Here is a 14,938-nt window from a genome sequence, read left to right as displayed (position 1 = left end):
CGAGTCAGGAGGTCTCCGTACCCCGCCATGGCCAGATGGTCCTTGATTTCCCTCACCCACTCGATGGCATATTCTGGTGATTCCAGCTTGTTGATTGAGGTGAGATGACTGAGACCGTATTCCTTGGAAGACATCTTGGTGGCCTTGTCGATGGACTGTCTGAGTTAATCTTGTGTTGTCTTCTTCGTCAGAGCTAGGCGAAGTAAAGTATGTAAATGTGTCTGTTGACGTTGTATCTTCAGATTCTGTGTCGGATTGAGGTGTCTTTCGTTCTAGTTCAGCAGTTAAATATGGGAAATTGTCTTCGTGAAGATATCGAAAGAAAGTAGGGTTCTTTAGAGATTGACGTGGGCGGAGATTATATTTATGTCCCTTCATCTCTAGTCTTGTCAGCTGACTAATATCTTCTCTTTGTTATTTAATAACTAGTAAGGATTGTCTTAGCCTGGACTGATTTCTTGAAAAATCATTAAATAGAGGTGTTTTCCAGTTAACTCCATAGTCGGTTATTTACAACTAGCTTAACAGTTAGCCGTAATGTTTAATAAATCATCATTAGCGCAGTAGAAGGCAAGTCGTTTGACTTTAAATTGCCAATAATAATAAGAAGAAGAAAGAGAATAAATGATGATATGTATAACCCGCTGTCCGGGCTCATAACCTATTGATGTGAGGTAATGAGATTGATTGATGTAAGGTTGAAGATCTAACTACAGACAAGACATGTCCTTCCTAGCTATATATACGTGACTGACGGATCGGACTATCTATATACCATCCATCATGTTCAACCTCAACAAAAGTGAGTCCTCGCATGGTTCAAGGTAATAGTTTATGTGGGCTGTTTGGAGGTATTTTTAGAAAAGCCAGGTAAAGATGCTAAGATTAAATTAGGGTCGACGGTGGCACATAATTAGTTTAAATATTTACTTTTGTATTTAGGCTGAGACGTAGACCATTGCTGCTTACAGCCATTTCATTTCAACTCATATTAGCTTAGCATCATTCTGCAGCAGAAAGGTTGCGATATGGTGATTACGCAAGCCTTGGGGCTGGTGGCCTAACATATGATGTGTCATAACTATACTAGAAACGGCAAATTGGTAAAGCTATCAAACATGCACTCCCAGCCGAGGCACTCGTATCATACGATAAGCGGCAGGTAGCATGACTGGCGATGTAGTATGCTCCAAAACGGTAAATTGAGAGAGCTACAGGCTTGCAAACAAATAAATCAAATCAAATTGGGGGCCTAATTTGATTTGATTTGGATATTAAAATTGGCGATTTGATTTGATTTGATTTGATTTGGATCGATTTGGATCTTATTTGGATATCTGGATAATCCCACTTTTCTCCCAAGACGATATACATTGAGCAGCTCCTATGAGATCCGCTTTGAGACGCCCTCTCTGAGCCGTGACCATTTTCCCGGCGAGGCTGAATATCCGCTCTGGCTCGGATGACATGGCCGGGACTGAAAAGAGATCAATTGCCATCCGCGACAGACGTGGATACTGGCGCCTTCGGAGAAGCCAGTATTGAATCGGGTCATCCACTAAACAATCGCCTGGATCGGTTGTGGCCACCCACTCTGCATACTCATCGCGCATGGCAGACGTCGAAGGCGCAGGCTGAGTACTGAGCTTCCTGATCGAGGCCATAAAGTCATCCAGGTCCGTTGTCTTCCTTGCAATAGTCGGCTGCTCCGGTAGCGCATCCTGCTCGACGGAGAGGTTTCGATACTCCTCCCATAGCTCTTGCACTGCTGTCTTTCCTCTGATTAACCAGCCCGGATGGTCAGCCCACTGCGACTCGACAGTCGACCAGCGAAATGCGGGATGGAGGACAAGCGCCGCGAGGTAGGCAGGGCTATCCTCGGTAAGGGTGTAGTATTGGTCCAGTTTCATCCAGCCGAGGTTGCAGCCAATCCGTAGGTGCGGTTCCTCGTCTCGTTCATGTTGTAACTTAGCCTCTTCCAGATGCTTCAAAAGCCACTCCATCGTTAGTAGAACCTCCCAAATCGCGCCAAATTTGCCTTCTTGAGGTCGGCCTTCTAGGCGCTTAGTCGCAATCTTTAATGGTTTTAGGATTGCCAGATACTCTGCAATTATTGACCAGTCCTCAGCGGCCATCTTATCGTCAACAATCGCAGGTTTCTTGCGGCTCTTCTTCGGCATCGGTTTTATCCCGTTCTGTGTCCTCCTGGCCACGTACTGGTTCCATTCTGTTACCTCCGCTTGGACCAGAGAATCGAGTGCGTTCCGAAGCAGGTAGCCCCGCTCCATCATGGCTTCAGACGAGTTCCAGCGAGTAGCGTTGTCGGTGATGACGTCGTAGGTTGTTTTGTCCTCGAGGCTTAAGGCGGTGTTCTCAATAGACTGGAGCTTGTGCAGCTTCTCAATGCGCTGGCCGGACCTTTGCACCCAGTGAATAATATTGTGCAGTTTGCCTACAGGACCCTTTGATCTCCAGAGTTGGACCTCATCTTGGATTTCCTTGTCGGCTTGACAATCCTCTTCAAATGCGTCGACGTCCGTGCCGAAAAGAATGGATCTAGCGACGAGATTAATGATGTGACCACAACAACGAAGCCGACGATGCTGCTTCTTGAAACCCAATTCAATACCCAGATCTTCAAGACACGTGTCGTTGCTGCCCGCGTTATCTGTGACAAAGTACCCAGTGCGCTCCTCGATCCCGTATTCATGTAGTATCTCGCTAACGCGGTCGGCAAGGTTTTCGCCGCCGTGGCGACCTTCGATCCGTGGCAAGCCTAGGAGAAATGTACGGAACTTCCCTTCATCATCAAGAAAGTGCACGGTGAGGCCGAGCAGAGAGGTAAACCTGCGAGACGACCACGCATCAAAGGAGATATTAATGCGGCTGAGAGAACGGCCAAGTAATTCCGTCACGACGCCCTTATGGCGACTGAAGGTCCGAACAATCCATTCGCGAATCGTGCTATGGGTGGGAAGACTTCCCGAATCCACGATGGCACTGTTTGCGTACGCCATAAGATCGCGAAAGTATGGGCTCTCAAGCTTGTAAAATGGGATATTATCGCATGCCACCCAACGTATGAGTAAATGATTGCCGATCGCTTTACAATATTCTCAGATCATTCCATTCATGGAGTAGTGCGGTGTGTTCATTGCAAGGCCGACATAGGCTTAGAATAAACTGATTTCGTATGTAGCGCGTCGCATGATGGTAAGAAACCAGAATTTCGTGTAACCTTACGCGACGCACGCGGGCAGGGGCATAATGACTGGCAGTGATTGGGCCAGATCACAGAAGTGGGGCTTATCCAAATAGCCAGATATCCAAATAAATCTGGACATCGCGATTTGATTTAATTTGGATAACATTATGGCCCATTTGATTTGATTTGATTTGGATAGATTTGATTTGATTTGGATAGATTTGATTTGATTTGAATAGATTTGGATTTGATTTATTTGTTTGCAAGCCTGGAGAGCTATCAGAGGGGCATTTTCAGCTGGGAAGCTGATAACGCATGATATTCCACCTATGGCAAATACGTCAAGTCGCATATACGAATCGCGCCGTCTTTTGGCCTCTACAAAAGTTCATCTTTATCTGTGTTGTTGCATGCATGCCAGCGTGTCCGCCCACATGATCACATACCTACCCCTCGTACGTGACATGGATCTTTCAGCTCGCTCGCAGCTTCGTCTTGATGATCATTTACGAGCCCTAGTTACGTGATGGAAGCGCAAAATCCTGATTCTGAAATTAAGGCTGGGCTTGGCTGACTTACGTACTCGACATAAACATATATTTGTAATAGCGTCATAATTAGCCACGAATCGCAGATCTATTCCTAACTTTTCTCTTAAAGCTCGCCATAGAGATGTTCAATATTTATATAATCACCTATCTGTGCCTATAACAGCTTTGCAACACCCTCACTGCTACCCACGGGCAACTCAAGCACCGCAAACCCTCCTGCCCAGAATTTTATTCTTGCAAGACCAATCTTCACTTCTCTCTTTTCGTTCGGTTAAGACACATTCCTTTCTATCCATCACAATGACCTCCGCTTTCGTCCCCAACGATTGGCCTGGCGGTAACGGCGGGTCAAAAAAAGAGGTCCCGCAAACCGACAATAAACAAGTAATCAACAGGATCGAGGTCTGGGATGGCGTGACATCAGAAGGGTGGCACGTGGTCTTTGCCTTGTCGATTACCTGGGATAACGGATTGCACGAAAACTTCGGCACCAAGACCACTTCATCTCGGGTCCTACAGATGGGAGCGGAAGAGAGAATCTCACAGATGGTGGTATATGCAGGTCAGCGCGTCGATCGAGTCTATATTACCACGTCCCAGGGCCAATCGTTACAGGTCGGGGGAGCAGGTGGCGGTCAGCATGATATGGAGGTCGGAAGTGGCTACCTCCACGGCTTTCTTTTGACATCTGGGTACGTCATCGATAGCTTGCGACCCCATTTCTACAAGTTCCGCTCGATGCAGCCATCTGTGGTCGTCACCAACAAACAGGTGGGCGGCGGCGGCGGCGGCTATTTCTGGGCATGCAAAGCAGACTTCAACTATAAAAGAGTCAAGCGATTGGACGTCTGGTATAGTAGTGTATTGCAGGCCATCCAACTAACCTGGGAGGACGACAGCATGGGCAAATGGTATGGTACACCAGGCAGAAGCGGCAGTAGGCATGAGAACTTTGTGATGGACGTTGATAAGGGTGAATCTATCAAAGAAATGACCGTCCGGGGCGGGCAGCGGGTGGATGCCATCTGGATCAGAACGAGCCAGAACCGCGAATTGTCTGCTGGGGGGCGGGGTGGTACTGAGGTTATTCAAAGACTGGGCAATGGCTATCTGACAGGTTTCGAGGGACGAGCAGGTTGGGAGGTGGATTCCCTCGGACCCATTTTTCTTTCAGGAACTTGAAGAGTTCCGTGCGATAGACATCGAGTAATTCAGTGATTGATTGCTATTCAACATCAAGACTAGGCCCACTCGCACAATTACGCTATGTCCATCGCATGAAGTATGTGAACTTTCAGACAGCTTATTTCACATCATGATACAAAGTAAGGCCGTGCTAAGGTTGGACGATCTCCTGCGCCTTGGGATCCCGCGTTATCCTTAACCGATGATCTGCAGTAAGGTAGGACACCATGAAACCCCTTTCGGCTTACACTAAATGCGGGCATAGACGATTTGGGCCAAGTGATGGGGAAGCGTCTGCGGGGTATCCGAGCCATTGAGGCCTTACAGCCCACAGGGGTTTATTTTCCCACTAAGAATACTTAAGCCTTATTATGTGTAGGGATTTGCCATATATATATACCGACTTGCTACTGGGGGGAGTATAGGCTAATAAGAAGGTATTAATACAGCGGAATATACGTGCAGAATAGCAGAAGTTAGGAAAATACACCCTTGTGGGCTGCTGTAACCGTGTTTGAGTAAGCCAACCAGAGACTCCCAATTGTGGGGCCATATGGGCCATGTGGAATGGTCGCATAGGAATTTTAGTTGACGACCCATGCAGAGCTGAATCTGACTGTGTGTATTGACCTGTCACTGCAAATATCCCGCGTGCGGTCCGTGTTTGCATAATATACTTCATACTAATGACCATCCTTCCCGTATCCGAGACATATACGTATTTATTACATCTATATACGAGTTATCACATGAAGGAATGATACTCATTAAGTAGAATGAAATCCACAATGAAATCTGCAATGACAATCATGGCCGTTTGAAGCTATTGGAATTATCTTTGCCAGCAACAACGTCATAATATCATGGGGGTCCGTAAAAGAGGCCGCGAAGTTAATCACGCAAGATGATCTGATTACCGTCTGGCCAGAAAGCCTGGTATAAGTCTATGCATGTGAGATAAACAGTTTAAGGAACCTAAATCCAAGGAGGACTACCTGTACAAAAATTGAGACTATAAGTATACATGCTGTTCGAAAGGAAATCTCGTCAACAGATGTCTCTATATCTATAGAGGGCAGACCAATCTTGGATCTGGAAGTGAGGAGGCTATAAACGACGAGAAGAGATACGACCAAGATAGTAGAGACAAGTGATCCGGAGAGATCTCCATTTGAGAGTGATAACACTGCAGGGATGGCAGTTAATATAGCACCCCAGACAGTATTGATAATAGGTGTTTGAGGTTGAGATAACGTTGTGTCGGACGCGAAGTATGCATGGACTGCAAGTAATAGAGGCGTCAGAGCAGGCTGCGTACAAGTTAGCAATTATAAATATCGGTGGCAGATAGTCTCACATAAAAGCCAATTTTGTTAGTCTCACATAAAAGCCAATTTTGTTAGTCTCGGCTCTATAAAACGCAGCTGCCGCAACACCAACAGGGACAAGCCATTGTGATATTGTTGGCTGATTCTGTTTCTTTGGCTCATATGATTGTTCGAATGGCAATGTCGGGTGAAAACCCAATGATGGTAAACATTTAAAAATGAAGGGAAGAACAGCCCAACAGATTATTTTGGAGCACAGCTCTAATCTTCTTGCTGGATAATATTGTGTGAGGGTTGTGAAGAGTATGGCGCCAGCCGCAGAGCCCACCGCCGGATCAACACATTCAAGGGGTGACATCATGGCTTGGACACGGATCTACCGGAAAGCCGTTGCGGTGCTGTAGAAAAGGCAAGGCGAAGCTGAACTGACAATTACAGCACAGAACCTCAAATATCGGATCATTCAGTGACAACAGTCATACTTGTTACTGGGAAAAGACACAAAAGGGGGAAACAACAAGGGATATTATGTCTTTTGTCATTGATATTTCAGATGAAGCCAAGTAGTCTTGGCATGCCTAACCATCATAACAAAGCTTGGCAAGTGAACAGGGGCAGTCCATCTAAGGATTCAAAGCTAGCACTAATGCCGACAGCGTTGGTGTTATCGCAATGTCAATAGCGTCAATCCATTCAGAGTAATAGGATTATCGTCGTAACCGCTGTAATATATCCATTATTTTAGCCATTCATCAGCTTACTGGCATGCCTTCTAGCCAAGGTAAGCAGTAAACTACCCAAAGTCGTATAATCAGCTGTTTGAGAGAACATGGTATGGTGTCTGGTATCGTCATGTGACTCAGTGTACAGCCTATGAATTATTGTCACAACAGTTTTCTTCCCCAGATAGTACTTATAGCGAAAGCGGTAACAGTTATAAAACAAATTAGTCAACTTGACAGAACCTCTCAACACTAATATTAGGTACATCCCAAATAACGTCGTCGGGGTGGTCGACACGCCAATCCACTCGGTTTACCACGGCAAGAACCTTGTCCTCGCTAATATTGCTCAAACCCCTCAAGACGACATCCTCGAGGGCACCGCTGCATCTTTCCAATGACTTCTTCGATAGGTTCTGATACTCATATAACTTTGCTAGTAGTTCTTCAAGCTGCTTCTAGTCCTAAAGTATCTCTCTGTTGGCCCTAAGGATCTGGTAGATCAGAGAAGATAGCACATGTAAGTGCTTGTTCTCATGTTCCTTGCCTCCAAGCACATGGGAAGCGCAAATCGAGGTCACACCTGTACTGCTCTTTACTAGTTCATCATCGACAATGTCTAGAGCTGCATAGGAGGCCCAGCAATTGTAAGCCCTATCATACTCATTTTCTCCCATGATGATCAACGTCCCAGAGCCTTCTGAATTGCACCAGGTCCTGAATGATTCATTTGTTGTTCTACTCATGTATGCACGACGGGAACGGGGCCCGTTCTCACTTCTAACCCAATCACATGCGCTAGAATCGACAAGGTTCGCGCCACCCCAGAACGGGGCCCGTTCTGATTTTTGACTCTCAACGACGAACATAGAACGGGGCCCGTTCCGCCTTAGAGGGGTCCATGCCACCCATGCCAAATCCATTGAATCCATTTATAAACAACCCCATATGAACAACTAACCTAGACAATGACCGGAATTCATCAAGAAATCTCACTAAGTCTGGATCAACACTCTTGGCTCGAGAAGCTCCATCTTCACTTTAATTTGCCAGAGCCAGCCATTATCTGCACGCTATGTGGCTACGCGCTTGCGGCTGGCGATGACCGCGTCGGGAGGCACCTCGGCGAGAAACATCAAATCTCCAAAGCAGCCCGCCAGAAACTGAACACCTTGGTGAACTCACTCAAGCTCCCTAGCCCCGATAGACTTCCTAGGCGACAAGACGGCTCTGTGCCACATCCCCATCTACGAATCCAAAATGGCAAGGCTTGCAGGCACTGCGGCTTTCGTTCTATAAACTCAGAGGTCTTATCGAAGCATATCAGGGCACTGCACAAACCGGAACTTGCTGCCACGAGGAGCGTAGGGAAACATTGGCTACGAGATCATATCCATGACAATCTTTCTCTGCAGAGCTGGACATTCAATGATGTCAAGAGAGCTTGGATCGTCATAGAACCCGTTCGTGTGGGAGCTGCTGAGAGCCGATCTGGTGATAGACCACTACAGCCAGCGCCAAATTCCATACAGCATTTTGCTAATCAACTACTGGAAGAAGAACAGAAACGCCTAGGTCTACACTCTGCTGTCGTCGAAATACCTGCGGGAGAGATCAATGCATCGTCACAGGCAATGGTGACAAATTGGATGCGCCGGACAGGTTGGGAGAGAATTTTTGAATGCGCCGACTGCCCGATACTCATATCTCTCTCGGCCTTGCCCAAGACGATACCGCTAGAGACTGTGAACTATCTGGGGATGCATAAAAGACAGAGGCTAAGCATCTCGGCTACAGATGAGTCCAGAATCTCATATATCGTTGCTGCCCTGGACCGGCTACTCGACCAATGCGGTGAGACAGTGAGATTCACCGATGTGAGCGTTAGACGATGGCTACGCGGCCGCCTTCCGGACCGTCCTTACAAGGCACCATTCGAGCTCGTGTCTCAAGCTAAATCTGAACGGGTATACCGGAACGAGTTCAAACGTTGTATCAGCTTTTGGCTTCGTGTCTGGAGACTGCCACCCACCGTATCTCGGTCTGTTCTAGGACGCTCCTTATTAAAGCATCAAAAAACAATGCTAGAAGAACTCTGGCTTGACTCATGCTGGGATGAACCGAATGACGATGTCGATGACATATATAATATAGCCGCGGATATAGTGGAGGAAGATATAGACTTAGAGCTAGAATATGATGTCATGTCCGAGTTCTCTGAGTATGCAAGCACTAGCGAGGCTTCTGAAACAGAAAGTTCGGGTGATGACGAATCTGACCTTGAAAGTCAGCGGGGTGGAGCTTCTAGTCCTCAAGTCTTCGGCGAGGACAGGAACTGCACGGCTTCTCATATATCCAGTTCCCGAGAGACATATGATAGTTACGATCGATCTGTGGATGCAGTATTGCGATTCTTCTACCAGGCGGTCATAGAGGACTTTGAGGATGGTCTGTCAAGCTCGACCTTGCTTGTTTACTTCAGTGCTGTCCGGGGACTTTCTAGTGAAGAGGGGCACGGATACTTGCGACCTGCCCGATATACCCCTATACTGTCCCGACTGATCTACTGCACACGGCTGATATTCCTGGAGGCCATCCTACCTAGGCGGGCTCATCCTCATGCCGGCTTTGCCGCAAGACCTCGGTACGGCCAGCTTGCAGCCCTAAATGCCATTCGTGTCGACCATATGTGTGATGGCACTCTATCGCCGCTTGGTGAGTTCTTCAGCCTCTTGGCATATGGGATGAGCCTTCAACGGAGTGAGGGTCCTGCATATCACTTTGACTGGAGTGAGGATGGACAAACGATCTCGTGGGATGGAAACATAGAACTATCTATGGGACAGTTCCGCAGCCTAGCCCATGAGGCATTCCGCCAAGTCACAATCCAATGCCAACGTTTGATGTATGGCTTCGAGCCAGAGGATCCGGAAATGGGAGGGTTACGTGACCGGTTATCAAAGACAAGCCCTGGCTATTCCTTTCTCACGGATCCTCAAAACAGGTTAGAGGAGCTTTACCTGACTGTATTCATGAGAGCATGCACGGCTCCTGTGGACGGTCTCCTCAAGACCAAACAGCATGGCTCAGGCAGCGATTGGGATGTTGATGCGGCACAGGCATACCTTTATAGCCATGATGCCTGTCTTAAGACTATGATGGTTCTCGCGCAGCTTGATAGCGGCCAGGGTGCTCGGGTCTCAGAGCTTCTTACACTTGAACAGGCAAATACGAGATCGAGGCTTAGGGGAATAGGCATCTTTGGCGGGAAGATATTCTCGATCACCCGTCACCATAAATCTCGTTTGACTACGAACCGCGAGTTTCAGGTCGCAAGGTTCTTCTCTATAGAAGTCGCCACGCTGTTATATAGGTATCTTGTCTATATACGCCCGACAGCATATGCCATCCTACTTCGATGCTTCGGACATGAGTCGCAGGGCACTCTTATCTTTGCGCCTATCTCTAAGAATGCAAGATGGACTACACGGGTCTTCACTGAGGAGCTGAAGCGACTGAGCCGAGGTGTCCTAGGGACAGACGTGGAGATTGGTGTACAGCTATATCGGCAGCTATCGATAGCCATCACTGAGCGGCATGTACGTGGTGCTCTTCCCACCTTTGATCGTTTCGACGATATAACCGCGGCAGCCGATCTGGACGTTGCCTTTGCATGGCAGAGTGGTCACCGCCCAAAGCAGCGATATACGAATTATGGCCTGGATGGGGCTTATCCAGATAAGCTACAGCCATCGCTACTTAGGATATATGCAAGCTGCTCTGAAAGGTGGCAGACATTCCTCAGTATGGGACCCGAAGTGCAACATAGAGGTGATTTCGTCTTATTTTATACTAAACCTTACATCGCAATATTAATATCTACCGCAGGACAAGATATAAGCTCGAGGAAGAGACATAAATCACCCCCACATATTATAGAACGGTCAGGCCCCAAACGTCAGCGACTAGAGGGGAATAGGCCTGGAAGTGTAGAAGTAGTGCTTTCGAGCCCTAGATCAGTCCCATTACCATCTAATGCAGGCGAGTCATCGTCTCTGTCAGCTTCCAGAGTTAACCATGATGAGCCTGAGCCTCCGAGGCTTCGATCATATGGTATATTTATCCACCTAGCAGAATTCGATCTGCTTGTCTGTCCTACCTGTCAGTGTGCAGTCTTTGCAGACGAGGTCTCCGCCCATCTACGCCGCCCAAGGCATGCTAATAACTTCACACCCCGTGAGAGGCAGGAACTGGTTTCAGGTGTCAATCAGGTGCCAGGTTTATTGCGATTTGAAGATGCTAAAGTCAACGTCAAACGACCTCCGCCAGGTAGCCAGCCAATACCAATTATAAAGCCACCCCAGCGAGATGGGCTTAGCTGCAACATATGTATATATGTAGTACGCACAGAGCGTCGCATGATGGAGCACTATAGGAAGGAGCATCAATGGATCAATAATCGGAAAAGGGGTGGTCGCCACATTAAAGGTACTAATATCGATCGTCCTTTGAGGAAAAATGTTACCTGCCAGTATTTTGTTCTAAATTGTCCTGGCTGGGGCTGGTTTGAAGTTTGCCGTAGTTAGCGTTTATCAGCCATGGGGCTGAGACAAAGATAACGAGGCAGAGTATACAACTATAGGTTTCCATACAATAACAGTAGAAAATGCAAGTTCAATCTATGTCCCTGGTGCCCGTATATCGTAGGAGAGGTACGTAGGATGCAGGAACATTGCCGCGTGTACCATCAGTGGAGAAATAATTAGAAGAAGGGAGGAAACGTGCGACAACGAGCCCGGCATACACGTCAGCCGATCCCGTGGAGAGACGGGGTGCAAGCCCAGCAGGTATGCCATTGGGGTCACGGCAAACGATGGTTCGAGGTTGGCCGGATCATTCACGGCGACGATCAGCAGCAAAAGACAGGTCAAGGTCAAGAGGACAACGAGACGGTTCGCGAGCACGAGACCGCCATGCAGTTTTTCAAGGGCATCCACGACGATGACGAGAAAGCATTCGAGACCGAGGCCGACGGCAACATCCAGAACGTCAATGAAAAGTGGGATGCCGCGGCGTGGTTGAACCGATGCGGTTGGCCCCGTCATTTGGAGGGCATCGACCCCAACCGTTTACGGGCGTTGTTGCGGCCGATCGGGGACGATGAACATGTTTTGCAGAGAATGTGGGAGATATTTGAGCAGGTGTTGGAGGACGCATATGATGCAACGATGCGGGAATGTTATCCCGGCACGGCCGAGTTATTCGAGATCGCGCGGAAGGAAATACACATCACGACAACGAAGCCGTTCCAAGGGTTAATGGAGCCCGATGCGTGGGAGCGATACAAATCCCGGTGGCGGCAGTTATTATGCATTTGGAAGCGATACGATGCGTGGGTCGTGACAGATACGAGTGGCGGCAGTGATGTATCAACGGATGGAGACGACAGCAGCACAAGCAGCGGCAGCAGCAGCAATAGCACCAGCAGTAGCCGCAGCAGTAGCCCATCCGTTATCGGTGACAGCATGGGGCCGCGTCCACCATACAAGATGACGAGGCAGCAAGAGGAGGCATGGAATGAATTCAATCACGGGGTCACACAAGTTGTCACAGGGGGCGATATAAAAGGCAGATACACACCCGAGCGATTACAGCGGAGTTGTTTGGATGCCGTGGTACAATTTTTAGACCATCCATTCAAGAACGGCAACCATTATGACAGCATCGTCATCAGCGCATTGGCCGTCATGGGGTTAGGCGAGGGCGGCGGATGGATGCCCGTTGTCAGTTATACAACGATATATTCAGCCGTCATCAAGGTGGCACGGTATTTGGTTTTATACCAGTCGATATTAGAGCGTCAGGGGCAGGTGCGACAGTTAAGCCAGTGGGGCAGCAAGCAGCAGGCGGAGGAGGATGCCGAAGGGTTATTCCAGATCGTGCGGCGTAAAGTCAGGCGTTTCATGGTCCGGATGCCCGAGGGAGAGGATGCCCAGCCGTCGCCGATGAATTGGATCATCAACACGAGAACATACGGCATGCAAATCCGGTATTCGACGCCCGGGTCGGAGACGATCGATTGGCGCGGAGATCAAATCATCCACGGGCGGGTTCGGATCAGGATGAGCGAGATATCCGATATGTTGCATGGTTTGGTGGGAGAGGCACGTCAGACATTATTGCGGTTGACCAGCGGCCGCGTGGGAGCCGACGACGGTGATGACAGCAATAACGGCAATGACGGTAGAGATGCAGAAGAGGAAGAGGAAGAGGAAGAGGAGGAAGAGGGTGAGAAGGAGAGCATGCAGCAGTGGCCACCGAGTTCAGACGTTTTGCCGTTCATACCGTGGTCCAAGATCCAAGACCGGCATGGCGAGAGCACGTTAGAGCATTCGTTTTTACGTGACGAGGAGAATCAATGTTGGGTTAAGAAGGGGGAAGGGTGGGTACGAGATCAGATCGAAACATCCGTATCGAGGGGCAAGATATGGTTGGCCCGGCCGTTGAACGAGCAGTGTCCGTATCAGGAGCAAGCGATCCGAGGGTACAGCCGATTAATCGAGCAGTTCCGATCCCAATTATTCATGTTGATGCATATGCTGGGGGGCCAGCCGGCACGGTTGACCGAGATTTTAGGATTACGGATGTGGAACACAATGAACGGCGGCGTGCGCAACATATTCATCCACGAAGGTATGGTTTGTTTTGTCACCATGTACCACAAGGGGTTCCGGCAAACGGACAAGGTCAAGGTGATCCATCGATATTTGCAGCGGGAGGTAGGTGAGTTGTTGGTGTGGTATATGTGGTTGGTTTTGCCGTTTTGGCAGAAGGTGCAGCGGCGGATGAAGATGAAGAACAGACGAAGCGCGTTTTTGTGGGCAGACGAGGTGGTAAGTAAGGAAGGGCAAAAGGAGAGCAAGGTATGGCATGTCAAGGTAAGAAAAGGAGGATTAGAGCAAGTTGAACGGCAAAAGGCGAAGGAAGAAGAAGCGGCATTTATGGATTGGTTTCGCGAGCCCAAGTGGACGAGCGACAGGGTCAGGAGGGTATTGCAGCGATACAGCACGCAGTTTTCCGGTCAGGAGATCAACATCAGCGCGTGGAGACAGATGGCGACAGGGATCAGCAACCGGTATTTAAACAAGATGTTCAAAGGGGGCCACGAGGATAGTGGCGGTGGTGGTGAATTGGGCGAGGACGACGAGGGCGACAGGTGGGGCGGCGATTTGGTCAACAGCATACAAGATTTGCAAGCCGGTCACGGTTCACACATTGCCGGGTTGATTTACGCCCGGTTGTTCGGTCAGGGCGAGTTCGGCACGATGCGCAGCCGTGACGAGTTCCGCAAGGCCAGCATGCAGTGGCACCGATTTTTCGGGTTCGGGGCGGAGGATCGAGTGGAGCAGTTGGGCGGGAAGCGAATCCGGTGCGGGTTCGACGATGAACGGGAAGAGATGCGGCGGAAGAGATTCAGCCGATTGCACCGGATAGATTTGAAAGGGCAGTTGGGGCAGATGATGGGTCCGTCGGCGACGTTCAGAGGGTTACAGGAGTCGGTGATCCGGGCCGTGGCGCGAGGGGAGTGGCCGATCGTACAGGTGACACCGACGGGTGGAGGGAAGAGTTTGACGTTCATGTTGCCGGCATATTGCACGCCGGACGGGGTGACGGTGGTGATCACGCCGTTGGTAGCGTTAGAAGATGACATGGCCGTCCGATGTGCCAAATTGGGGATCGACGCATACGTATGGAAGAGTCGAGGCATACAGCGGGCCGCATCATTGGTATTCGTCACACCAGAGTCAGCCGTCAGTAAGGGTTTCAGGGCGTTCGTTGAGCGTATGCATGGGCAGCAGAAGTTAGACCGGGTTGTGGTGGATGAGTGTCACACGGTTTTGGGTGGCAGCAAAACATTTCGGCCGCAGATGGCACGGTTGGGCGAGG

General features: G+C 49.1%; 3 protein-coding genes across 3 annotated transcripts; 2 read left to right on the top strand and 1 right to left on the bottom strand.

Moving 5' to 3' along the window:
- Positions 1–4,056: 4,056 nt before the first annotated feature.
- FPOAC1_013421 (uncharacterized protein) lies at positions 4,057–4,938 on the top strand (the record flags this gene model as incomplete). Its single annotated transcript, XM_044857762.1, has 1 exon — positions 4,057–4,938. The coding sequence occupies one exon, from the start codon at positions 4,057–4,059 to the stop codon at positions 4,936–4,938; it is 882 nt and encodes a 293-aa protein (XP_044701144.1).
- A 2,277-nt stretch (positions 4,939–7,215) lies between these two features.
- On the bottom strand, positions 7,216–7,668 carry FPOAC1_013420 (uncharacterized protein; the record flags this gene model as incomplete). Its single annotated transcript, XM_044857761.1, has 2 exons — positions 7,216–7,449; positions 7,510–7,668. 2 exons carry the CDS (start codon positions 7,666–7,668, stop codon positions 7,216–7,218), a joined length of 393 nt encoding a protein of 130 aa, XP_044701143.1.
- Positions 7,669–7,959: 291 nt separating this feature from the next.
- On the top strand, positions 7,960–14,699 carry FPOAC1_013419 (uncharacterized protein; the record flags this gene model as incomplete). Its single annotated transcript, XM_044857760.1, has 3 exons — positions 7,960–10,590; positions 11,803–14,420; positions 14,486–14,699. The coding sequence occupies 3 exons, from the start codon at positions 7,960–7,962 to the stop codon at positions 14,697–14,699; spliced, it is 5,463 nt and encodes a 1,820-aa protein (XP_044701142.1).
- Positions 14,700–14,938: the final 239 nt, after the last annotated feature.

This window comes from Fusarium poae, assembly GCF_019609905.1.
Source record: "Fusarium poae strain DAOMC 252244 chromosome Unknown contig_2, whole genome shotgun sequence".
Taxonomy (NCBI): Eukaryota; Fungi; Ascomycota; class Sordariomycetes; order Hypocreales; family Nectriaceae; genus Fusarium; species Fusarium poae.
This window is presented reverse-complemented; position numbering and strand designations above follow the sequence as displayed.